We start from the raw sequence: 24014 nt of genomic DNA, 5'->3' as shown, positions 1-24014 counted from the left end.
TGGATTGTATTTATCAGATACTGCCCTTCCTCCTTCCTACTCCAGGAGGACTCACCTGTCCCTGGCAACTGGAAGAAACAGGAAGAGCAGTCCATTTACAGCCAGAGGCTTACATATTCACGACAATCACAATTTGACTCAATGAGCACTGCCTAAGGAGAGGACTTTCCATTTCCCAGTGAAAATCCAATCCTTGCCTTAATACTGAGAGGTGCAGGAGATGGAACACTGCCACCCAGACCACCCAATTGCCCAAATGAGACTTACACCTCCGGCTCCTTATGTTACCATGTCATCATAACACAAGAAGCAGTTTATTGCCTTGGACTATCCTGTGTGATACCTAGAGTTTTCTTTTTCTTTTTCTTTTTTTTTAAGATTTTTATTTATTTATTTGACAGAGATAGCAAGAGCAGGAACACAAGCAGGGGGAGTGAGAGAGGGAGAAGCAGGCTTCCGGCTGAGCAGGGAACCCGATGCAGGGCTCGATCCCAGGACCTCTGGATCATACCTGAGCCAAAGGCAGACGCTTAACGACTGAGCCACGCAGATGCCCCTGCCTAGAGTTTTCTTTTCTTTCTTTCTTTTTTTTTTTTAGAGTTTTCTTTCAAGTACCTACAAGCCTGTTTTTGGTGCAAGCCTGTTTTCCCCCCACATTGTTAAGTGTATTTATTTTCAAAATTTTAAACATACTAACACATCATCTGATCTCTTTTATTTCTCATTCTAAAATTTCCCAAAATTATCATGGTTATAACCTATATTTGTTTATTACCCAATACACTAAAACCATGAGTTCTATGAAAGAAAGGATTATCTATTTTGTTCACCACTGTATTTCCAATACCTAGCACACTGCCTGGAATAGAACATAAGACATTAATAACTATTGTTAAAAGAATAAATAAATCTATATCCATGTTTATCTTCCTTCCATCTAATCTCAAAGGCTAAAGTGTCCTTTCTAAGAATAAGCCCTGTGGCTCTCTTCTCATTCCCTTCAATGTCTTCTCTTTTGTTCTTTTTTTTTAAGTAGGCTCCGTGCCCAGAGTGGAGCCCAACACGGGCACTGAACTCACAACCCTGAGATCAAGACCTGAGCTAAAATCAAGAGTCGGATGTTTAACCGACTGAGCCACCCAGTCACCCCAATCTTTCCTTCTTTATAAACAATTTTCCCTCAGCATATACATATGCTAACAACACACAGGTCAAGTCTCTTTCTTTTAAAAGAAAGTTAAAAAAAGAAAAGCCGCCCCTCAACTCTACACCCACTCCCCTCTGTTCACCATTTTCTTCATCCTGGTTTTCACATCTAAACTAATTGAAAAAGTACTTATTCTTCAACCAGCTAAACTGGCCATTCACCCTTACCAACCCATATGAGTGCTCTAATCAAGACCTTAGTAACTTCCTAACTGTAACATCATTGAGCATTTTCAAATCTTTATCCTCCGATGTCTCTGTAGCAGCACTGGACAAGGCTAAACGCTTCCTCTTTCTTGAAATTTTCTCCTACCCTGACATCTGTGATGTCATACTCTCCTAGATCTCCTTCCACGTCCATAAGTTTTCTCTTAGTTCTTAGTTTTCTCCCCATGCAGTTCTTCCTGTGCTCAACCCTAAACATTATATTCCCCCTAAACATTATGGGTTTTCTATTCACTGTTCTTCTCCATGTCTTCCTCTTGGAAAATTTCATCCAGATTCCCAAATCCGTATTCCCAGATCTCTTTCTTGGATACTAAAGCTCTTTCTTGGATGCTAAAGCTCATCACAGATCCCCTAACTTGTTCAAAGTTGAATTCACCATCTGAAATGTGCTCTTTCTTCTATATTCTCCATTTCAAATGATGGTTCTTTCAGCCACTCAGGTCAGAAAACAGGATCATCCTGAAGCCTCACTCTCCTTCACCTCTCAGATCTAACTGGCAACCATACCATACTGGTCTTTCCTCCTAAAAATCTCAACGTTGTCTCTTCTTCTTCACTGCTACTGTCTTCCTCACTTGGATCACTATTTCTGTGGGTCTAGCTGTGCTCCCACCAATTCATTTTCCATGCCAGTGCCAGGGTGAGCCTTCTAAAATACAAATCTTACCAAGTTTTCCCTACTTAATGCCAGTGGTTCCTCTTTACCTTTTTATTTTATTTTATTTTATTTTATTTTATTTTATTTATTTATTTGACAGAGACACAGCAAGAGAGGGAACACAAGCAGGGGAAGTGGGAGAGGGAGAAGCAGGCTTCCCACAGAGCAGGGAGCCCGAAGCAGGGCTCATTCCCAGGACCCCGGGATCATGACCTGAGCCAAAGGCAGACGCCCAACGACTGAGCCACCCAGGCACCCCTCCTCTTTACTTTTAAAATAAAATTCAAAAAAAAAATTAAATTAAATTAAATTAAAATTCCTTAGCCTGACATGTAAGGCCCTTGCATGCTTCTAGCCTTATCTCCCCCTACAACCTCCTACCCACCCCCATACACCCAAAAGCTACAACCATTAGCTCTCCTCCATAACTTTGCCAATAAATATCACTCTGGCCCCCATCCCCACCTCAGTTCACCTGACTAAATTATACTTCTGACATATGGCTCAAAACGTATCTTTTCTTGGAAACTTTTCCAGATCTACTCCCGACTTGCAGCTTTCTTGTTTGCCTTCCTCACAAGCCTGCTTCCCTTCCAACAGGCATATATTAATTTCTTCTGAATTTATTCAGCACCTCCTAAAATTGCTGGTATATAGTAAGCACCCAACAACTATGGATTATATGACTGAATAAATGAATTAATGAATTCTTTCTCTTCCATGGCATATCCCTGACAAGTAGCTATGAGAGATAAATTACAGTCTTTGCAGAATTTCCTCCAGCAACCCAACCCTTGCCTCTCTCTGTCTCTATCTTCAATTTTCAAGCCCAGGTAAGTTTTCCCAATCATGCTGAACTCACCAAAACCACCGCCTTCTCCTTTTTGTCGGTTTCTGGTCTGAGAGTCATCTTGAACTGTTTTTTTCAGTTGGTCTTTCTGTCTCTGCTCATGTCCACTTTGGGCCTTTTCCATTTTCTCATCTTCTGGGAAGACAAAACAAAACATTGTAGGGTAGGGAGATGAAGAGAATGTAGATAGTAAGGGCCAGTGAAAGAAGGAAGAAGAATCATAGCCTAAGAGTTTCAAGCCTTGGGCTGAAGATTCTCTGTCTGTCCACTGTCCCATTCCCTAATTCTGTGCCATAGGTACTTGAGCCAGATGTCAAAGTATATCTGACTGTACTTACGAGCTCCCTTCTTTCCTTTGCTTAGGGAAGATCTGTTGAATTTCTTCTCAGAGGGTGCAGGATCCGGCTGGCCTGGCTTAGATCTCTTTATCACAGAGGTTACTCCAGCTTCCTCAGTGGCTGAAATCTCTAGAATATGTGGTGCCATTACCCTCTCTCTGAAAATAATATTTTTTTCTTTAATGAAAAGGCAATAAGGAGGAATATGTCATACCCTCCTTTTAAAAAAAAAACCCAAGGGTAAAAGTCAGGAAGATAGAAGAATCCTAGGCTCTCTAAGGCTTCCTGAGGCCATTTTATCCATCTACTTGCCTATTTTTCCCAATTCAAACAGGTATCTTTCCTGAGAGAAATTCATAGAGATATGAGAACGACTAGATAGACAGATAACCATTTACCAATGCTAAGTCCACCCTGTGATCAACTCGCCTCACTGGGATAAACTTACCCATCAGCATTGTCATTATCAGTAGAAGAAGCAATTCTTGGTTCCTTGTCTAATTGGGTGCATCTTATGGGCTGGGCACAGGAAGTATCTGCAAAATCAAGGCTAGATCCCATCTCTCCCAAAACAAAATACTGTATGCAGAGAAGCAATTAAGAAAATACTGATTCGATTATTTCCAAATGGCAGCCTTCCATTAAAATGTCTTCCACCTGTTATCTGGAAGAGCCCACCTTTGGAGTTTTGTCATTATCACAGAACTTTAAGTCTTTAAATTCTCAGAAAAAAACTACAAATCTGTATCTTTCGGCAAGTCTTTCCAGATTGATCTGCCTTATTCCAGGATAGCCAGGTAATGTCAATTTTATTTTGTGTATATACCAGAAATTTTACACCACTGTGTTTTATATCATTTGTTCCTGAAACTTTCTCTAAGAATAGAAGTACACCTACGAATAGCTGAAAACATCAAACTATTCCCCTTCTCCTCAGGACATACGGTGAAGTCCTCAGGGCCTACACTATAGAGTTCTTTATTCCAAAAGTCAAATCCCTGAGCATAATGTTAAAACAGTATTGGAATCAGAAATATACAAGGGTAGATGGAAACTACATTCTTCGAATCCGAGAAATACAATTTATCGTTTCTAAGTAGATTGTAAACATGTAAAAATGAATTTAAGTTACATTTTATTTTTTTTAAAGATTTTATTTATTTATTTGAGAGAGAGAATGAGAGAGAGAGAGCACATGAGAGGGGGAAGGGTCAGAGGGAGAAGCAGACCCCCTGCTGAGCAAGGAGCCCGATATGGGACTCAATCCCGGGACTCCAGGATCATGACCTGAGCCGAAGGCAGTCACTTAACCAACTGAGCCACCCAGGCGCCCTTAAGTTACATTTTAAAAAACAATCTGAGACTGTATTTTTATTCTGAAGTCAATGTAACTCACTTTTCTAACAGCCTGTACCCCCTTTCTAAGGTGGTTTATAGTCCTGTTGATAGAAGATGAACTATTTAAAAATATTTTAAAGTCCATCTAGTATTTCCTTACTTAGGAAACTAGAAGGAAGGAGAACAGATGTCAACTTATTCTACCCCTCAGATAACAGTTTGTCTAACTGAAATCTTCTTCTCTCACTATAAGCCATACCCAAGCACTCCTGGAGGGACTTCCGTAGCACAATCTGGACAATCTCCTCAAATTCTGCATTGGTGAGACTTGCTCTTTCCTACAGAGACAAGGGCAGAAGAGGAAAACCACTCGTCTATCCCCGGGTCTCCTCTCTGACCAGTCAGGGAAGACTCTTTTACACGAGGCAGTAAGTTCGCAAGGCTGCAAGCATGAAGTCAATGTCCCTAAGGATTCTATACACTCTATCCCAGATTTCCTGGGAATAAAGGAGTAAAAGAAAAGGAAAATTTTTAAAGTCTCCGACCACATCTACTCTCACCTCCATCCCACCTCAACCCCTACCCAGCCATTATTTCCAGCTAAAGGCTTTCATCAAGATTTTTTGTTTTATCTCTTGGAGAAGAAAATAGAAGCCCCAAGAAAGGAATAAAAATTGAAAGTTCCTCTACATAAAAGATCGTTTAGACTGGATATCTAGGAGAAACTGTCCCACTAGAACCCGTCAATGAGACTGATACCTTTTCTTTCTTCACTGCTTGCTTGTCTTGAGGCTTTCCTTTATTCTCCTGGCCACCGCTTGGACCATTTTCTGTGGTTGCTTTCTCTTCCTTCTTCTCTGACCTGGCCTTTGGGGAACTGATCTCCAGGGTCTCCTCCTTGGGTGGGTTAGGGCTATAGCACATCAAGCTATGCAATTTTTGTGCAGGTGGGGCAAAGGTTTTCTTTGGCCCCTTCCCACATTCTGAAAGAAATTTGATTATCAAATGGAATTTATGAAACACAGAGTCTAGCACAGAAAGCGTTCGCATTGCCCATTGACTGGGGATATCAGAATTATCTGGAGAGAGCTTTTTAACAAAATCTGATTACTAGGCCTCTCCTCTCCCACCCCACCCCACCCCCTGAGATTCAGATGAAATAGTTGGGAGTGAGGCCTAGGAATCTGTCATTTTACAAGGCCATCTAGATTATTCTGATGCCGAGTTTAGGAACTACTGAGTAGTTCAAAGGTGACAAATATGAACATGCAGGAAGATGAGTATTTCAAATGGAAATTTTTAAAATTTGCTCATTTTAACTTTAAACAAAATTTTATGGGAAATTAGAAAAATTGGAGGGGAAAGAAAACAAACTAGTACAACGAAAATTACACTGATCCTCCCAGGTATAAGTAGTATCTTTTTCTTCTCAGCTTCCACAACACTTCATGCATCTCTGTTGGCATTTACCACATTCAAACTTGTGTTATAGATATTAAAATATCTTTTGTCTCCATATGAGCTCGTACATTTCTTGAGCTGGACTGCTTCTAGGTCATACACATTTCACTCAAAGTTTCTAGAAAAGTAGTAACTTTAACAAAGTGCACGTAAAATATATATGGACTGAGCTTCCCTTTGGTGGGAAGGGCATCGAAACGACCAAGGACTGAGAAAGAAGGGAAAACTGAGAGAAATGTATAAAATGTGAACCTCCTTCACTCTTGACTCACCTTCTTTACTCTGCAATGTTGTCATCATTCAGCTCAGAAGCTACACTTTCTTTGTGCCTCTGTTAGAAAAAAGAAAGTAACTGCTAGAACCCTGATTGAACATGATTTTAAACTTTATTCTCTGTCTTCTTGGGCTCAGGATCTTTCGCCTGGGACTCCTGAACTACATTTTCGGCCTTCTGGACTACACTTCTACCTCCTCAGCAGCGTCAATCACATGCCAGGGGATAATGAGAGTTACTGTTTTAAAGATAAGCAACAATCCTCAGTGTTTTAAGTGCCTAGAGTCCTGTCCTACATAAGGCAGGCACTAGTCAATAGTGGAAGTGGTAGTGGTAGCGATGAGTTAAAAAAAAAAAAATTCACTGAGTAAATTTTGAAGATATTATTGGCTTTATTCAATGATTCATGAATTGGGCAGCATCTGATCTAGCGGGTACAAAGAAACTCAGAGGAGATGTACGAAATGAAAGACTTGTACTGGCAGGAGGAGCAGAAACAAGGAAGGTACACTAGGCAAAAAAGGGCATTAGCTATGGCAAGTTTACTTTCCTGTAGGAGATGGTAGGGGTCTGTTAGGCAGATTACCTAACTAGTGCTGATCGGTGATTCCTGATGGGCTGTAAACTAAGATTCTATTTCTGGGAGAGCCAAAACTTTAAGTCTTGTTTTGGTGACATGGGGCTTAATAGAAGCAACTGCATTTTGGGCCTGTTGTCTTGTTGTTAACAGATGGAAGCATCAATAGTAGTAGTAGGAACAGTCCTGGGAGTTAAAAAGTAAGAGTTTTCGGGGCGCCTGGGTGGCTCAGTCGTTAAGCGTCTGCCTTTGACTCAGGTCATGATCCCAGGGTCCTGGGATCGAGCCCCTCATCGGGCTCCCTGCTCGACAGGAAGCCTGCTTCTCCCTCTCCCACTCCCCCTGCTTGTGTTCCCTCTCTCACTGTCTCTCTCTGTGAAATAAATAAATAAAATCTTAAAAGAAAAAAAAAAGTAAGAGTTTTCTTCAGAAGGATAAACTCATCTCACAAGGTTCTCCTAAACACTTAAGATACAAATAATCCTGCAATTCTCTGACCTAATTCAGAGGTCCCTATGCATAGAGAACCCTCCCTTTTTAACATCACCATAATCTTTATCTACCCTTTACTTAGATCTTCTAGTCCAATAAATTTTCCAGTATGCTGGATTCTAGCAGTCTCTCTCTATTTGTGGCTCAAAAATATTTGGTAACCGGCAGAGGTCCCCAGGGAAGCTAGTAATAGGAATCTAATACCTTCACTCTATATCCTACAGCTATCTACTCGCAGATGTTCTATACCACTTCAGTGTGCTTCATCATCATTACCAAAATTGTGACTAATAATAATAGATGACACTTATTGAGCACCAGCTATATTCTTTCCCCTTTACATATGTCATCTCATTTAATTCTCACAGTAAATCTTTGAGATCGGTACTTTTTTACACTTGGAGAAATTGAGGCTTAGAGGGATTTAAACATAATAGGTAATTGATAGATTACAATTCAGGTTTTGAAAGTCTGTGCTAATTAACTGTGGCATGGTATATCCCAATAGTCTAATTCAGTGCTTCAAACCCATTTTAATATCACAGCACACATAGAAAGCATATATTAAAAAGACACGCTGAAATACACAGAAAATTATATTTCCAGGTATTCTGGAGTAAAAGGATCAGGCTTTTCACAGCCATAGACAACTGAGGGGTGGGAGTAGGGGGCCCTCCAGCCACATCAAAGGCTGAAGAGATCAGTATCTGCCCACAGCTATAAGCCATTTACCGCCTAGCAGAGTGCCAAGACTCATCTTGTGACGTTGCAATAATTTGTACATTTTTTTCCAATTTGCTTTCCACTATCGATACTATTTCTACTCAGCAATTAGAAGAAAAATGCCCTGGTTTTATCAGCTTCAACTTCTTATAACCCTTCCACCCAGTTTTCTTTAGGCTTAACACATGTAAGCCATTCTTATTTTTAAAACAAGCATTGTAGCTCTGGGAGGGTCTACAGAGGTCATAAAGTGCCAGCTCCCCTTTTCACAGATGAAAAAAAATATACAAAACGCAATTAAGTGATTTGCCCAAAGCCTCAGTGTTAATACATGGTAGAGCCAAGACGAACCCAGGCCTTTTGCCTCTAAATTCTACTAATAACACATCTATTCTGCTCAATGATCTTATTTCTGGCTGTTGGTTTTGAGTAATTTGAAGGCCCTGGAACTGAAACTCAGTCTTCCAACTATGTCATCTCCCACTATAAAGAGACCCAAAAGCAGCATAAAATGGATCTTATATATAAGATATATACACATCCCTTTAAAGGATATGAAAATTTTAGACCCTCAAATGACCAAACTATAGTGAACATTCAGTTGCTTCAGGGTATAGAGTTCCTCCCTCTAGATCCCAAGATGAATTCAAAAGGTATTGGGGGCTTGACTTAGTGTGTGTACAACATGGCTAAGTGCATTTTCAAATTATCTTTTGGTATTTTTCTGTTCCTTGTATTACTTCTATAAATGTGAATAATTCAGGTGCGCAGCTCTGCAGCAACTACTTTTCCTCTGTATTAAGGAGCACATTTCCTCACTATTTCCATCTTAACTCATCACCACCAACCCCTAAGTCGATTGACTCTAGGAAAAAAGGCAAGTGGGTAACTGGGGGAGAAACACTGCAGCAAATTGGTCTTCTTTATGGTAATTCTAAATAGAAGCTAGAAACTGAATAAAATTAGGCTGCAAAATGAATATTAATTTGACCACAAATGACAAACACTTCTCTCAGATTCCAGAATTCCAAAAAAGATCATGAGAAGTCCCTATGAAGATAATATAAATTACAAGGTGAGCTATACTAAATGGGGAAAGCAAAATGAAAATTAGTGTATTTGAGATGACAATATTTGATTTTTTAAAATGTGCATCTACATAATATGGTTGTTTATTCATAAACTATCTCTGCAAGAATACACAATAAACTGACAAAAGTGAGTCTCTAGGAAATAGAACTGGGTGGCTGGGGGTGGAAGAGAGCTTTTTACTGTACCCCCTTGCATATCTCTAGCATTTTATAACATGCTGATATTACCACATCAAAAGTGATTTTTTTTATTCCAAATTCTTTAAATAAAATAGAGTGTTTTGATCCACCTAAAAATGGAAAATTTTCCAGCATTTAGGTTCAAATCATTATCTAAACCTATACTGACCTCTCTAGGCCAAAGTATGTTACTGGCGCCCCAACCAACTGGATAAAATTGTGGATCACTATAATAAGATATAGTAAATTTATAAGCAGCATTATATAATAATTCCCCTTAATCTAGAGTGTGTTTGATGAAGAACATTACTTTTAAAGAAAATATCTAACCTGATCAATAGAGAAGGGAAAGCCAAGAAGTCACTTTCTGACAAGTCTCTGCTCCTCTGTTTCAGATGAATTTTCTTCTTCCACAATAAGAAATATTAAAATGTAGTGCAGAGAGAGAGAAATTTTTTTAAAACCAGACAGTTAATAAATACACAAAATACCACCAACTTTCATCTGACCAGCTACTAAATAACCAAGGGCTCTGGAGCCAGGAATAACATTTGAAGGGTTTTTTGTTTTGTTTCTGTTTTTACCTGAGATGAGAGGGGGGGGGGGAATCCAATAAAGCTTTAAGTATGAAAGTAAAGGAAAATTGCACTATCAGATCCTACCCACTCAACTTAAGTAAGAAAGGTGAAAAGGGGAAAAAGAACTTGGAAATAACAAATGAAGGGAACTAAGGGAAGGTGAATGAGGTGTTCCAAAAAAGAGTAAGTTTTCTTTCACTTAGAACACTAAAGGTTGGGCGCCTGGGTGGCTCAGTTGGTTAAGCGACTGCCTTCGGCTCAGGTCATGATCCTGGAGTCCCTGGATCGAGTCCCGCATCGGGCTCCCTGCTCGGCAGGGAACCTGCTTCTGCCTCTGACCCTCCCCCCTCTCATGTGCTCTCTCTCTCTCTCATTCTCTCTGTCTCAAATAAATAAATAAAATCTTTAAAAAAAAAAAAAAAAAGAACACTAAAGGTCATCACAGTGATTTTAAGATGAAATCGTCTCCTTCAGCAGTTCTCAAAGTGTGATCCAAAGACCCCTGGGGTCCCCTACCTTTTCCGACTACTTATCCATGTTAGGCTGGATTTTCTCATATACTTGAACCAAAACGAGCTATCATAACAGATTGAATTCAGAAACATAAAAATCTAGCTGTCTTCTATTAAGCCAGATATGAAAGAGACTTGCAAAAATGTAAAACACCACCATTCTTCACACTAAATTTCTTTCATTTAGGAAAATGTTTTTTGTAAAAATATTATTTATATCGGGACGCCTGGGTGGCTCAGTCAGTTAAGCGGCTGCCTTCAGCTCAGGTCATGATCCCAGTGCTCTGGGATCGAGTCCCGCATCGGGCTCCTTGCTCAGCAGGGAGCCTGCTTCTCCCTCTGCCTGCAGCTACCCCTGCTTGTACTCTCGCTCACTCTCTCTCGCCCACGCTCTAACAAATAAATAAATAAAATCTTTTAAAAAAAATATTATTTATATCAACATAATTATTAATTACAACATATTTTAACATTAAATAATTTGTGTTCTCATTTCAAGTTCTAATATGTTAATACCAATAGATATAAAAGATATGTAGCTATAAACCAATCTTTGGAATCCTTCATAACTTTTAAGAGTATAGGAGGGTTCTGAGGCCAATAAGCTTGAGAACTGATCTAGCTAAATAACAATTCAGTCATGTCAATATTTTTCAAAAACCGTTAACCTTCCTCCCCCCATTTAGAATGTATTCACAAATTTCTCTCTCCTAACTATCCAATTATTCCCTCTTTATATTGTTCCTGGAATCCTCGGTCTAAAAGAATACAAGTAAACCCTTTAGAATTGTCCTCAGACACACAGTCTGCACAGGCTCCATGAGCCTGGAAAACTTTATTTAAAATCTCCTTTAAGCTGGAGCCTGATTTCCTTTTGGCATCAGTGTCTAATGGCATGTGGACTCCTGCTTATTTTCATGCCCCCATTAATAACCATAGTGGGTTTTTTCTTTTTTTCCTCAGCGAGCATAATTTCACAAGAAAGAAGGTAAAAACAAGATTCCAGCTACCTTTACTGCCCACACCTACCAAGACATTTACTGTGGTAACTGCCTGAACTAAACCTTGTCCAGAATCTTATCAATAAATGAACTGAAGCTTATTCGTTCAGAGCAAGGGAGCACAAAAGATATGGCCACTCAGCACCAAAATACGGGTTTTCTTTCGTGAGCGCTGATTTCATTCTAACTCTTGCTATCTGCCAGCTGCAACACTTCCACAGGTGCCCGTTACCGACCTCTAACTCGACTTTGTGTGGTGTTTTCACTTAAAGGAGCACATTCCTATGAACCCCCAGATCCCTGCACCATTTCCCCTCACAAGATGCCAAGGTCTGGAACAGTAAAAGTCCTAATTCCACCTTTCTAACCAGAGGGAAGAATTTCTGGGGATCCGCATTTTCCCGCTCTCTTCTCTCACCAATTTGCTCTTAAGAACGGCAATTAAGATCGAAGGTACCAAAACCAAAAGTCCTTGACTCCCCTCAGTGGATAGAATAATGGCTTGCTAGCCTCTCTTCCACCTCAGGAACCCCCGCCATGAGATAATCTCCCCTCAGCTGCCTGCCCGCATCCCCACCCCCAGTGGAGGCACCAGCATCCTCATTCCCGCTCAGCCCGTAGCTGCCCGCCAGAAGACTGGGTGACTTTTGTTTGTCTGTTTGTTGCGGGTAGGTTTGCGGTAGAGATTCTGAGGAGGGATGAGAGTTGGCTGTCGTCCTGAAGAGAAAACTCCTCAGGCGACGGGTGTGAGGATTGGCAGCGCCTAGCACTTTCATCTGCAACCAGAGAAGAGCCAGCTACCTTCTGGAACAAGGAGAACCTAAAGGCAAGGAACAAAATGAGCCACTGCAGCAATTCTGCAAACTCCTCCAACCGCGACCCAGCTTTCCCGCCACCAAGAAAAGGCGTGAGGACACGCACTAGCTTCGCTGCCACCCCAGCGGCGTGCTTCCAGGACTGAGACGCATGCCCAGTTGAAGGTGCTTCTGCGTTTGCGCAGCTGTTACTTCCGCCATATTCCAACCGAATGCCCCGTAAAACTACAAATCCCATAATCCTTAGTGGCCTCACTTTTTTAGGCGGCAGGAGCAGCGCCTGATCGTTCATGAAGCACATCTTTCTTTTACTAACTTTTTTCTCTACCCCAGACTGCCTTTTCCTTCTCCTTTTCGTTTCCTGATTCCTATTCTTCCTTTTAGTTTCCTTCACGCCCTATCTTGATATTTTAGTTGAGACTATCCGCAACCCGACTCTCGCCTCTCCCGCCTTCTTCTCTGCCACAGGACCCACTCCCCAAGCTCTGTTGGCAGGGAGAACACACCACCTTAGCACCCTGTGGAAAGGGCGCCGAATAGCTTCTTCCCCATTGGCCGAGGCACGGGGCCCAAAGCAGGCCGAACCCTCTTCCCCGCCCACACTCGTTTTTATATAAGGCTGCGTGAAGACAGCGTGTGTTTGGGAAGGCCTGCGTGCGAGGTGGCGGTGGTGGTAGTGAATGTACTGCTATTGGTGGCTGTGGTGGGCGTCGGGTCGCAGTCCGCGGGCTGGGGGCTCGCGCGCAGGCGTCGGGTGGTGGGAGGAGGTTTTGGTGCCAGGGTTGTGGGTGTGGAGGCGGAGAGGAGGGCGTGGTGTCCCCAGGTGATCGCGATTGGGGTAAGGCGGAGGAGCGAGAGAACGACTCGGCCATTTCGGGGGAAGAGGAAGTTGGACAAGATCGGCTGCTTTAGTGCCTTTTTTTTTTTTTTCAGTTCAGCAGAGAATATTTCCCAGGGGGGTGAGTTACAATGACTTATTGTATTTTACTGAGAACAGTTCGTAGGAAAACTGTCTGTACGCTCCTCTCCTTCCCTTCCTCTACTTTTAGGTTCACCCTCCGTTCCCTCGGAAGCCTTTCTAAGTAGGGGGGTAATGGGGAGGAAGGCGACCAAATTATGAATAATTCATGAGGTCCGCCCCATTCTTTGGACACGCCCCCTCCAAATCGTGCTGACGCACGTTGCGTGTACCAAATCTGAGGAAGCGACGTAACAGTCCCCGCCCCTAGGGTGCAGGGCGGGGCGTTAGCTCCAGCACGTGCTGTATCTACCCGCGCAAGCCCAAAAGGGTGTGCGCAGGCGCTGCCCGCTAGGGGGAGGAAGGAGGCGGGGTAGGGAGGTTGCTGGGTTTAGAGCCGGGCGGAGACCGCTGAGACTCATTCCTCAGGAACGAGGGTCGGGTGTCAAGGAGACCTTTTCACACCAGCTCCCCGTCTCCCGCCTACGGTGGGTGGGATCGCGCGGCAGAGACAAAGGATATCAGTAGGGACGGACATAGCTGCGAAGGGAAGTAGGGTGTCAGTTTGGGGTGGTGGGCTTTTTGGGGGGGGGCTGAGGTGGGCTATATTTAAACTCCCGGAGCCGTTAAGTTGGTTCGTACTCATGCGCGCGCAACCAGGGTGGTGGTGGAGTGCGCATGCGTGATTCAGGGGCGAGAGGAACGCGCTCTAGCAGTGCGCGCTCGCGGCGAAGCGGTAGTGGTGGAGGAGAAAGGGTTCGGCGCACGCGCGGTTGATTCCTCGAGTTGTTCGGTTCTCGCGGGCATCTTGTTTTGGTCTCGCGGGCGAGTGGGGCGCGCTTCGGGGGAGGCGCTTGGGCGCGAGACAAGGCGAGAAGAGCAGAGCTGCGCGCGCACTCGGGGAAGGGGGGAAGGGAGCGGGCTCTAGGGAGGGGGGTTAAGCCCCCAGTCCCCCCCCCCTCGTTGCCCTCGACTGGGACGGAATAAGGGGAGGAAATGATCGAGATGGCGGCGGAGAAGGAGCCGTTTCTGGTGCCGGCCCCGCCGCCGCCGCTCAAAGATGAGTCGGGCGGAGGGGGCGGCCCCACGGTGCAACCGCACCGAGAGGCCGCCTCCGGGGAGCTCTGCGGCGGGACGCAGCGTGGGCTGGGCCCGCGTGCACAGTCGGCGGGGGCCCCGGCTTCTGGGGCTGGCAAGGAGAACCCTGGGGCTACATCCACTCGGGGAGGCCAGTCGCAGCAGCAACGAGGGGGCGGCCCCCAGGCGCAGTCGCATGGGGAGGCCCGCTTGTCGGATCCCCACGGGCGAGCCGCTCCCCCTGACGTGGGGGAGGAGCGACGGGGAGGGGGCGGAACAGAACTGGGCCCCCCTGCCCCTCCTCGACCCCGAAATGGCTATCAGCCCCACCGGCCCCCTGGGGGAGGCGGGGGCAAGAGGAGAAATAGTTGTAACGTAGGGGGAGGTGGTGGAGGCTTCAAACATCCGGCCTTCAAGAGGCGCAGGCGGGTTAATTCGGACTGTGATTCTGTGTTACCCTCCAATTTTCTCCTGGGGGGCAATATCTTTGATCCACTGAACCTGAATAGTCTCCTGGATGAGGAAGTGAGCCGCGCACTCAATGCAGAGACCCCTAAGTCATCTCCACTTCCGGCCAAGGGGCGAGATCCAGTGGAAATCCTCATCCCCAAAGATATTACTGACCCGCTCAGTCTCAATACTTGCACTGATGAGGCCCAGGTAGTTCTTGCATCGCCACTCAAGACTGCTCGGAAGCGGCATAGACACCGGGGACAGCACCACCAGCAGCAGCAGCAGGCAACTGGAGGGAATGATAGCCACTCTGTGCTCCCCACAGCCCCCCTCACTCCCTCACTCCACGGGGAGGGCACCACACAGCAGCAGCGGCATAGGGGCCAGAACCGGGATGCCCCCCAGCCCTATGAACTCAACACAGCCATCAACTGCAGGGATGAGGTCGTGTCTCCCCTTCCGTCTGCCCTACAGGGTCCCTCAGGCTCCCTTTCAGCCCCTCCAGCTGCCTCAGTTACCTCTGCACCCCCGTCTTCCTCACGACATCGCAAACGTCGCAGGACTTCCAGCAAGTCAGAGGCAGGGGCTAGGGGTGGAGGCCAGGGCCCCAAGGAAAAGGGCCGAGGGAGTGGGGGAGGCCGCCACCACCACCATCACCACCACCACCACCACCACCACCACCACCACCCATTACCTGCAGCAGGCTTCAAAAAGCAACAGCTCAAGTTCCAGTATGGGAATTATTGCAAGTACTATGGTTACCGCAATCCTTCCTGTGAGGATGGGCGCCTTCGAGTGTTGAAGCCTGAGTGGTTTCGGGGTCGGGACGTCCTAGATCTGGGCTGCAATGTGGGCCATCTGACCCTGAGCATTGCCTGTAAGTGGGGTCCATCCCGCATGGTGGGCCTGGATATCGATTCCCGGCTCATCCACTCGGCCCGCCAAAATATTCGACACTACCTGTCTGAGGAGCTGCGTCTGCCATCCCAGACTTCTGAGGGGGACCCAGGGGCAGAGAGTGAGGAAGGGACTGTAACCGTCCGAAAGAGAAGCTGCTTCCCAGCCTCACTGACAGCCAGCCGGGGTCCCATTGCTGCACCCCAAGTGCCCTTGGATGGAGCGGACACGTCAGTCTTCCCCAACAATGTTGTCTTCGTCACGGTAAGAGGGTCCGAAGGCTCTTGGGATAGGGGCCAGGTGTGAAGATGAGATTAAATGGGAACAAGACCCAGGGAAGTTAAGACCCAGAGAGATTTCTGCATGCACTCTTTGCTAGAACCAGATCCTCAAGGGTCTGAATCTGTGAATGACTGCTGAGTGTCTCCTTTTCTATAACCTGGAAAGGTGGGGGCTCTCACCTGGGCTCCTTTGTCATGACTACTGGCCCCAAGATGGGGTTGGACTCCTTTTGCCCTGCTGTAATCCAGACTAGTCCGCCTTCCCTTGCTTGCTGCTGCTGCTCACTCGGAGACTTGATCCAGATGGAAAGTTGTCCTCCAGCGCACTGAATGGAGGTGCACGAAGGGATAGGTGTCAGACACGGAATGCCTTGGGGTGGGAGCAGGATTTAGGGTAGTGCCTAGTATTTTGATAGGGACTTCGATCCAGAGTTGGTTGAAGAATGTTGGTGGTCAGAACCCCAAGTGGCTTGGTCAACCTCATGTTGACCCTAGATAGTGGGATAGGTAAGAGTCAGAGTCCTCTGCAAGAGGGGAGGGTATTGTGTCTTCAGAGTGTCTGTCCCCTGACTGCACATAGCTCTCCATAGAACACTCCGGTTCGACCATCTGCAGGAACAGTTGGTGGTGGCAGGTTGGGTTAAGCCTGCAAGAATGGACTTTGCAGAAGGTGTTGATGAGCTTATCATCTAGAAAAGGTTTCCTAAGGGCTGGGGCTCTTCTCCCCGAGAAAGGAAATAGGTCTGGAACTTTGCCAGCCCCAACTCCAGGGAAGGAACCACAGGTTGGTTCCCTTTCAAACCTGGGTTAGGTCCCTCTGCATAACATTGAGTCACTCAGCTTAGTGTTTGTGGGGTGGGATTAAGTACTGGATGGAGTCTCGGGAGAACCCTTGTTCTTTGAAATTTCACCCCAGTTTTGGAGACCTCTTGAGTAATTTGCTCAATTTAAAATTATCCATGCTCCCTTTTTATGTTTGGCTTACTACCAACAGAAAGCAGGGGCAGGAGGGTATAAAGCAAGAAAATGAGACTTAAGAGGGCACCATTTGGGAGTTAGTCTGACAAGTGTCAGAGAAGGTTGTGGCCAAGGGCTAAGGTAAGGCTATAGGACTTTGTCTTAGAGCCTGCAGAGCAGGTGGGGGGGGGGAGGGGCAGTGGTTCTTTTTATTGCCTCTGTTGACTTTGCCCCCAAATCTTGCTTCAGGGTAACTATGTGCTGGATCGAGATGAGCTGGTGGAGGCCCAAACACCCGAGTATGATGTGGTGCTCTGCCTCAGCCTCACCAAGTGGGTGCATCTGAACTGGGGAGATGAGGGGCTAAAGCGCATGTTTCGCCGGATCTATCGGCATCTACATCCTGGGGGCATCCTGGTCCTAGAGCCCCAACCTTGGTCATCCTATGGCAAGAGAAAGACTCTCACGGTGAGTTGGGATTCGGGTGGATATTGCGATATCCTTCCTTTAGTTGGGGCAAGAAAGGCCTCAAGGAAACAGAAAGAGAAGTACTTTCTGAACAAGGTGAATAGTTCCCCAGGGTGGGCATCATTCACCAGGAGAGAAGCCAGCAAGCTGAAGTGGTCCCCTGCCCTTCTCCCTAGGAAACAATCTATAAGAACTACTATCGAATCCAGCTGAGGCCAGAGCAGTTCAGTTCCTACCTGACATCCCCAGAGGTGGGCTTCTCCAGCTATGAGCTTGTGGCTACACCCCACAACACCTCCAGAGGTAAGGTTGGCTGACTTGGGAGAGGATGGGGGGCCGCGGATGGTGAGGGGGGTCGTGGCAGAGGGGATGCAGATCCCATGGAGTCTTGAAGTCCTGCCAGCCCTACTGATTGCACACTCTCTCCCCAGGCTTCCAGCGTTCTGTGTACCTGTTCCACAAGGCCCGTTCCCCCAGCCACTAAGTGGCCCCCTGAACAGAAAGTGTGAAGAAGCTGCCCACTGCTCTTAAGGACCTGGGGGGAAAGGAAAGTATCCCAAGGTCTTTCCTTTTTGGCTCCAAAAAATAGTTTCCTTTCATGGATCTGCAAAGAACGCTTTTCCTATGTTGCTGCCCCAGCCTCCTCCCTACACTTCTGGCACCCTAAGCGGCAAGCCCAGCTGTGCTGGAGTTACCGACATCTTCCTCTCTCCCCCAGCTCACTGGGCTGGATGGCATGGACTGTTTGCTGACCTCTGTTCTCCTCGGGTGTGGGGGGGGCGGGTATCAAGTTCTCTAGCCTCTTCCTCCTGTTCTCCAAAGGAGATTTCCATTTCTCCTCAGCCCTTGTCCCTAGCTGCATTTCAGCGACCACAGATGAATGGACTGAGGGTTAAGAGGGGGAAGTTTGGCAGGGAGGCATGCAGGTACTGTGAATATCCTTCCCTCTGCTGACCCCCACTGGGAGAGGGGGTTGGGTTTGGAATGTAAGAACAGCACAATAAATTTGATGTTTAGGGCAGTGGCCCCCACACTTGTGTCTGGCACTTTCTAGCTAATGGGGAAGGGATGGCGCCTCCCATTAGAACCTGTGCGTCCTCTGCCCAAACAAGTCTCAAGAAGAGGACAGATTTTTCAGTGGTTGGGAGGATTGAGTTGAATGCTAGTCAAATCTACACACAACTAAACAACTCTAATCAGGAAGGAGGGATATAATGTGAATTTTTATGTGAAACTTGAAGCAAAGAGTCCATCTCCCCTCCCCCAAAAACCCACTGACAAGAATTTTTTTGTGGGAGCTTTGGACAGAAGGCTAACTTTGGAAGAATTAACAGTGGAGCTAGGAAAAGGCACTACTGATCAGACCACCCACCCACCTTTTTTGTGATGTGCAACTGGATGAATAGGCAATTAACATGAAACTCTTCAGCAGCTCCTCAAGTGTTCCTGGAACTTTGAATATTCATTCAACAAATATTGAGCACTCTTGGATCTGGTGTAAACAAGATGGGCAAGGCCCCTAGAGGTAAAAGCAAGGAAGTAATTTCAATAACTGGGTGCAAATAGCCCGCTGTCTTGCAGGGTCCTTGAGCCAGGTAATTAGGGAAGGAGTCCCTGAAGTTTAACAGACTGAGACCCACCCACATGTTAAAGTGATCAGAAATAAGTAGTGCAGGGGCACCTGAGTGGCTCAGTGGGTTGAGCATCAGACTCCTGGAAGTCCTGCTTCCGGCTCCGCGCTGAGCATGGAACCTGTTTGCGACGCTCTCCTTCTGCCCCCTCCCATCTCCCCCTACCCCCTCACGCATGCTTTCACTATTTAAAAAAAAATGCAAAGTAACAACGTGGTCCTATGACCGAAGTAAGGGGAAGAGGTGGGACAGTGTTCTCAACTTGCCATCACTACCAAATTCCAAAAAGGCCAAAAACTTGACTTCCAGACAGCTTTCATCCTGAGGCTTGACCCCATTTTAAGTCTCCCAAGAAGAGTCCCATTTGTTAGCAAAAACCACTTTATTCTGAAAAAGTTTTAACAAAAATATTAATTAGCAATCCAGGGAGCCTCCACGTCTACACTTCCCATCGCCTCAGTGTCCGGTGCATGAGGAAGGTATCCTCTGAAGGGCGGGGCCGGAGTTGAAGACGGAGAGGAGGCAGACCGTCCAGGGTCAGGTGTGGAGACTCATAAAATAACGTTTCTGGGTCACAAAGGATGGTCATGTCTGGCCCTGACCCAGGTCGCTCCTGTTGGGAATTGGAGCCCAAAGCCAAGGTTACACTCGGGAAGGGGAAGGGGGCACGACACAGAAACAAGCCCAGGTCCCTCACCTTTGGGGGCGGGGCTCGGGCCTGCGGTGGCAGGAGCGCCAGTTTCTCCCTCAGCGCAGCGTTCAGAACCTGTTCCTCCGGCACCTGCAGGCTCACCAGGTCTCGGAAGAGCCGCTTGGAGCGCGGCACGTTCAGCCCTGAGACCGCAGTGGGGAGTGGGGGTGAGCGGCGCCTCTCATCCCCACTCCCGCGCCCCGCCGGCCGTCTCTCTCTCACCCTCGGCCACGCTCTCCTCCAGGCCGCAGCGGGTCTGGAACGACTTTCTCAGCTGTTCCTCCACGGCCTTCGCGGCATCGAACTGGCTGCCGGCTGCAGCCCGCGCGGCCTGCAACTCGAGGCTCAAAGCCAGGCTGCTCTGCTGCGCGGGCGCCCCCAGGTCCTGCGGTGCCGCGGGCTTCTCGCTAGGTGCTGCGGCGGCCGGCGGCGGTTCGGACCGCACGGGGGAGAGCGGCGCCAAGCGAAAGCGGACCTGGGAGCAGAGAGCGGGACGGTGAATAGGTGGGCGCGGGCTTGTCTGCGGCCTGGCGGCCAGGCCTTCCCCCAGCTCACCTGCCGCCCCTTGCGGGCCCCGCCCCGCCGGTCCGCCCGCCCCTTCCGCCGGCCGGGGCAGCTGGTCGGCCGCTCGGGGGTCTCGGACCGCGAGCTCAAGCTCAGGTCCAGGCCAGGCTCGGGCATTGGGGCTCTGGGCTCCGGGGCGCGGGGTTCTGGGGGTGGCCCGGGGGCCGCCAATGCCTCCTCCCCTCCGACCGACTCCAGCTCGGCCTCCCCACAGCCCATCATCTTGGTGTGGCTGCGGGGGTGCAAGGTCTCCGGAGGCCAGGGGTCACGGGACACGAAATCGCCACCCCACCCCCTCCGCCGCCCCTCCCGGATGCCGCTACCGGAAACCGCTTGCCCCTACCCAATGGGGCGGGAAGACCAGCCCCCGCTCCATCCCATTGGCGCTCCTAAGCGTCATTTCCGTTGCTCGGCTCCCTGTCTCCCGCGGGCTTCCGCCCGCAAAACCTCGGCCCCGCCCCTAAGCCGGAGTTTCGGAACCGCCGCCCGCGGAAGCCCTACGGGTCCTCACGAGGACAATTTCTCCTTCGGAAACCTGGATGTGGCGTCTCTGTCCTGCAGAGTCTTTACCTGACTTCTGCTCCAGTCCACAGTGTGTCTGTCAGTCCCTTCTGTCGGGGTGCCAAATAGACAGCTTTAGGTCAGGAGGCCCCGCATTGGCCCTCCCTCGTCAGCGCCTCCGCAGCATCTCCCGGCGTTCCTCGGCACTGGGACCGGAGCTTCCCAGTATGAGTGAGGGCGGGGCTCGCTGAGCCCAGCTCCGGGCTCCTTCCCGGCACTCTGGGCGTTCGTGGTTGCCCGGGCGGTAACTGCCTCGTTCCGCCTTATGGCCTTTTGTGACTTTTCCCCCTTCGAGAGCTCCCTACAGTATTCGTCTCTATAAAAATACGTATCTGTATGTTGAATACAGTTTTTAAAAAGAAAGTCTCGGTGGATTTATCCTGGACTTCTAGACTACGGGGCAGGAGACTGGATCGCTTGTCCGTTCCCTGTGTTCCTTGGGGCAGGTCCTCTCAGTTCTGTGAGCCTCTGTTTCTTCTTGTGCAAAATGTGCTAAGTCGGGCGCATGACTCTTGAGGCTCTCCCCAAAAGGGGTTAATATTCAGTCAACAGGCACGTTTGGGTACCACTTTGCAGTTTGATAGTTTTCTCATGCTTTATCTTACCAGAAACTGCTGTGGAAGATCAGGTGGAATGCATAGCTGCCCGCATTTAACACACACAAAATGTTCCCGAGGATCTCTGGGGTGAAACACTCTGCAGGCTTTCCTGCTGAAGAGAAGAAAAAGAAAGTATGAAAATTCCCTCTACTATTCATTTGTGAGAGTAGAGAGCTACAAATGTAAATACTTGTGTGTGTGTGTGTGTGTTTTTACGTGGAAGTATAATTCAAAAACTTTTCATGATTACTGACATTGAGAAGGAGAGAACAGAATAAAAGGAAAACAGGCTAGACTTTGAATATAGTTTGTTTTGTGTATTTGACTTTGGAAAGCTATGTTTTCCATTATTATATGACAAAAATTAATTTTTAAAAATCAGTCCCGGGGGCGCCTGGGTGGCTCAGTCCTTAAGCGTCTGCCTTCGGCTCAGGTCATGGTCCCAGGGTTCTGGGATCGAGCCCCACATCAGGCTCCCTGCTCTGCGGGAAGCCTGCTTCTCCCTCTCCCACTCCCTCTGCTTATGTTCCCTCTCTCGCTGTGTCTCTTTCTGTCAAATAAATAAATTAAATATTAAAAAAAAAAAATCAGTCCCTAGGCGCCTGGGTGGCTCAGTCGGTTAAGTGTCTGCCTTCGGCTCAGGTCATGATCTCAGGGTCCTGGGATCGGGCCCCACATTGGGCTCCCTGCTCAGCGGGGAGCCTGCTTCTCCCTTTCCTTCTGCCTGCATCTCTCCGCCCTCTCTCTCTTTCTCTCTGTTAAGTAAATAAATAAAATCTTTAATTTAAAAAAATCAGTCCCTAAGTTGAAAGTAAAATGAAACAGATGAACCTAAATGTGTATCTAGTTGCTGGGGTAGCTACACAGAAGGGAACTCTTCTGAATGATTTGAAAACACAGTAATTTAACTATACATCCCGAAGATCTACCCTAAGAACAAAATTAACTCCCATAAAAAAAAATAAATAAAAATGGGACACCTGGGTGGCTCAGACGGTTGGGCGTCTGCCTTCAGCTCAGGTCATGATCCCAGGGTCCTGGGATAGAGTCCAGCATCTGGGTCACTGCTCAACGCGGAGTCTGCTTCTTCCTCTGCCTGCCACTCTCCCTGCTTGTGCTCTCTCTCTGACAAATAAATAAATAAAACCTTAAAAAAAAAAAAAAACCTGCCTTAAAATTTTAAATTGTATTCAGTAGTCATGTTAGGAACCTGTGAAAATGTGTAGGATAAAACATAATTATGTTGATATTATCAGAACTGGAATTTTGGCATAGCTGAAAAGAGATACATATACAAAATCAATGGTGTTATGCAAATTCCCTGTTGTCTTGAATTTAGGAAGTAGCTTACGAACTCTTGGTGTATTTTAGTTTAAATTGAAAAGTATATCCTAATTCTTTTTTTCTTAGATTTTATTTATTTATTTGACAGAGAGAGCACAAGCAGGGGCAGTGGCAGGCAGAGGGAGAGGGAGAAGCAGGCTCCCTGCTGAGCAGGGAGCCCCATGCAGGACTCAATCCCAGGACCCTGTGATCATGACCGGAAGGCAAACACTTACGTGACTGAGCCACCAAGTGCCCTGAAAAGTATATTCTAATTCTGTCCGCTGAAAAGCCCTTAGAAACAATGATGGACCCATTAAGCACCTGTGGTCCCCAGAATGTGGTAGCTAATTCCATTTCCCCGAGCACTTCAAACCCTCTACACATGTTTATAGTAGCTTTATTTGTAATAGCCAAGAACTGGAAACAACCCAAATGTCCTTCGCCAGGTAAAGAGTTAAACTATGGTCTATCCATTCCATAAAATAGTACTCAGCAATCAAAATGAACAAACTATTGATATATGACAGCTTGGGTGAATTGGCTAGGTTATGCTGGGCAGTAATAATAATAATAATAATAATAAAGGCCAATCCCAAAATACCGCATGCCACATGGTTCCATTTATCTAACATTTCAGAAATGATAGGAGTTTAGAAACGGAAGACAGATTTAGTGATTGCCAAGTGCTAGGGATGAAATGGAGGGAGGGAGGCGGGCATGGTCATAAAAGGGCAATACCAGAGATCCTTTGGTGTTGGAACTGTTCGTTTCCTTTACTGTGGTGGTAGCTTCAGGAACCTACACGGGTGACAAAATTGTATAGAAATTGTATAGAATTAATATACACACACAAATGAGTACAAAACTAGGAAATCCAAATAAGGTTGGTGGATTATACGAATGGCAGTATCCTTAAAATAGTATAGTTTTGCAAAATGTTGCTCTCTTCGTCGGCTCAGGCTGCTATAACAGAATACTATAGACTGGGTGGCTATAACCAACAGAAATTTATTTTTCATAGTCCTAGAGGCTGGGAGGTCCAAGATCAAGGTGCTGGCAGATTCAATGTCTAGGAAGGAATGGTTTCCTGGTTTGTGGATGGTTGTCTTCTCACTTGTTGGAAGGGCAAGGGAGTTCCCTGGGGTCTCTTTTATAAGAGTACTAATTGCCTGATTACCTCCCAAAAACCCCACCTCCAAGGACCAACACACTGGGGATTAGGTTTCAAC

The 24014-nt window shown here is 46.8% G+C and overlaps 3 protein-coding genes across 4 annotated transcripts in view; 1 reads left to right on the top strand and 2 right to left on the bottom strand.

Moving 5' to 3' along the window:
• Positions 1-12158, bottom strand: part of ZCWPW1 (zinc finger CW-type and PWWP domain containing 1) — a 32666-nt gene extending 20508 nt beyond the window's left edge. The window contains exons 1-8 of the mRNA XM_044915281.1: positions 12085-12158; positions 9747-9820; positions 6352-6410; positions 5378-5601; positions 4878-4956; positions 3729-3843; positions 3281-3438; positions 2955-3077 (exon numbers count right to left, since the gene is read on the bottom strand). Of these exons, the coding sequence (XP_044771216.1) occupies positions 2955-3077; positions 3281-3438; positions 3729-3843; positions 4878-4956; positions 5378-5601; positions 6352-6379 (727 nt within the window). The 5' untranslated portion in view covers positions 6380-6410; positions 9747-9820; positions 12085-12158. The remainder of the gene's footprint in view (positions 1-2954; positions 3078-3280; positions 3439-3728; positions 3844-4877; positions 4957-5377; positions 5602-6351; positions 6411-9746; positions 9821-12084) is intronic.
• Positions 12159-13171: 1013 nt separating this feature from the next.
• MEPCE (methylphosphate capping enzyme) lies at positions 13172-18446 on the top strand. Its single transcript, XM_021680190.2, has 4 exons — positions 13172-15971; positions 17195-17413; positions 17590-17716; positions 17845-18446. The coding sequence occupies exons 1-4, from the start codon at positions 14277-14279 to the stop codon at positions 17895-17897; spliced, it is 2094 nt and encodes a 697-aa protein (XP_021535865.1). The 5' UTR covers positions 13172-14276; the 3' UTR covers positions 17898-18446.
• Positions 18447-19413: 967 nt separating this feature from the next.
• On the bottom strand, positions 19414-20618 carry PPP1R35 (protein phosphatase 1 regulatory subunit 35). 2 transcript variants are annotated; one of them, XM_021680191.2, is made up of 4 exons: positions 20291-20618; positions 19958-20210; positions 19742-19878; positions 19414-19657 (listed from the first exon to the last, which is right to left on the bottom strand). In XM_021680191.2, exons 1-4 carry the CDS (start codon positions 20519-20521, stop codon positions 19484-19486), a joined length of 795 nt encoding a protein of 264 aa, XP_021535866.1. In that variant the 5' UTR covers positions 20522-20618; the 3' UTR covers positions 19414-19483. The 2 variants fall into 2 exon arrangements, with proteins under 2 accessions (XP_021535866.1, XP_044771097.1); XM_044915162.1 differs by lacking the exon at positions 19742-19878 and having other exon boundaries at positions 19535-19657.
• Positions 20619-24014: the final 3396 nt, after the last annotated feature.

Source organism: Neomonachus schauinslandi, chromosome 5 (genome assembly GCF_002201575.2).
Source record: "Neomonachus schauinslandi chromosome 5, ASM220157v2, whole genome shotgun sequence".
NCBI classification, from domain to species: Eukaryota; Metazoa; Chordata; class Mammalia; order Carnivora; family Phocidae; genus Neomonachus; species Neomonachus schauinslandi.
Note: the sequence above shows the minus strand (reverse complement) of the source record. Positions and strands in the feature narration are given on the sequence as shown.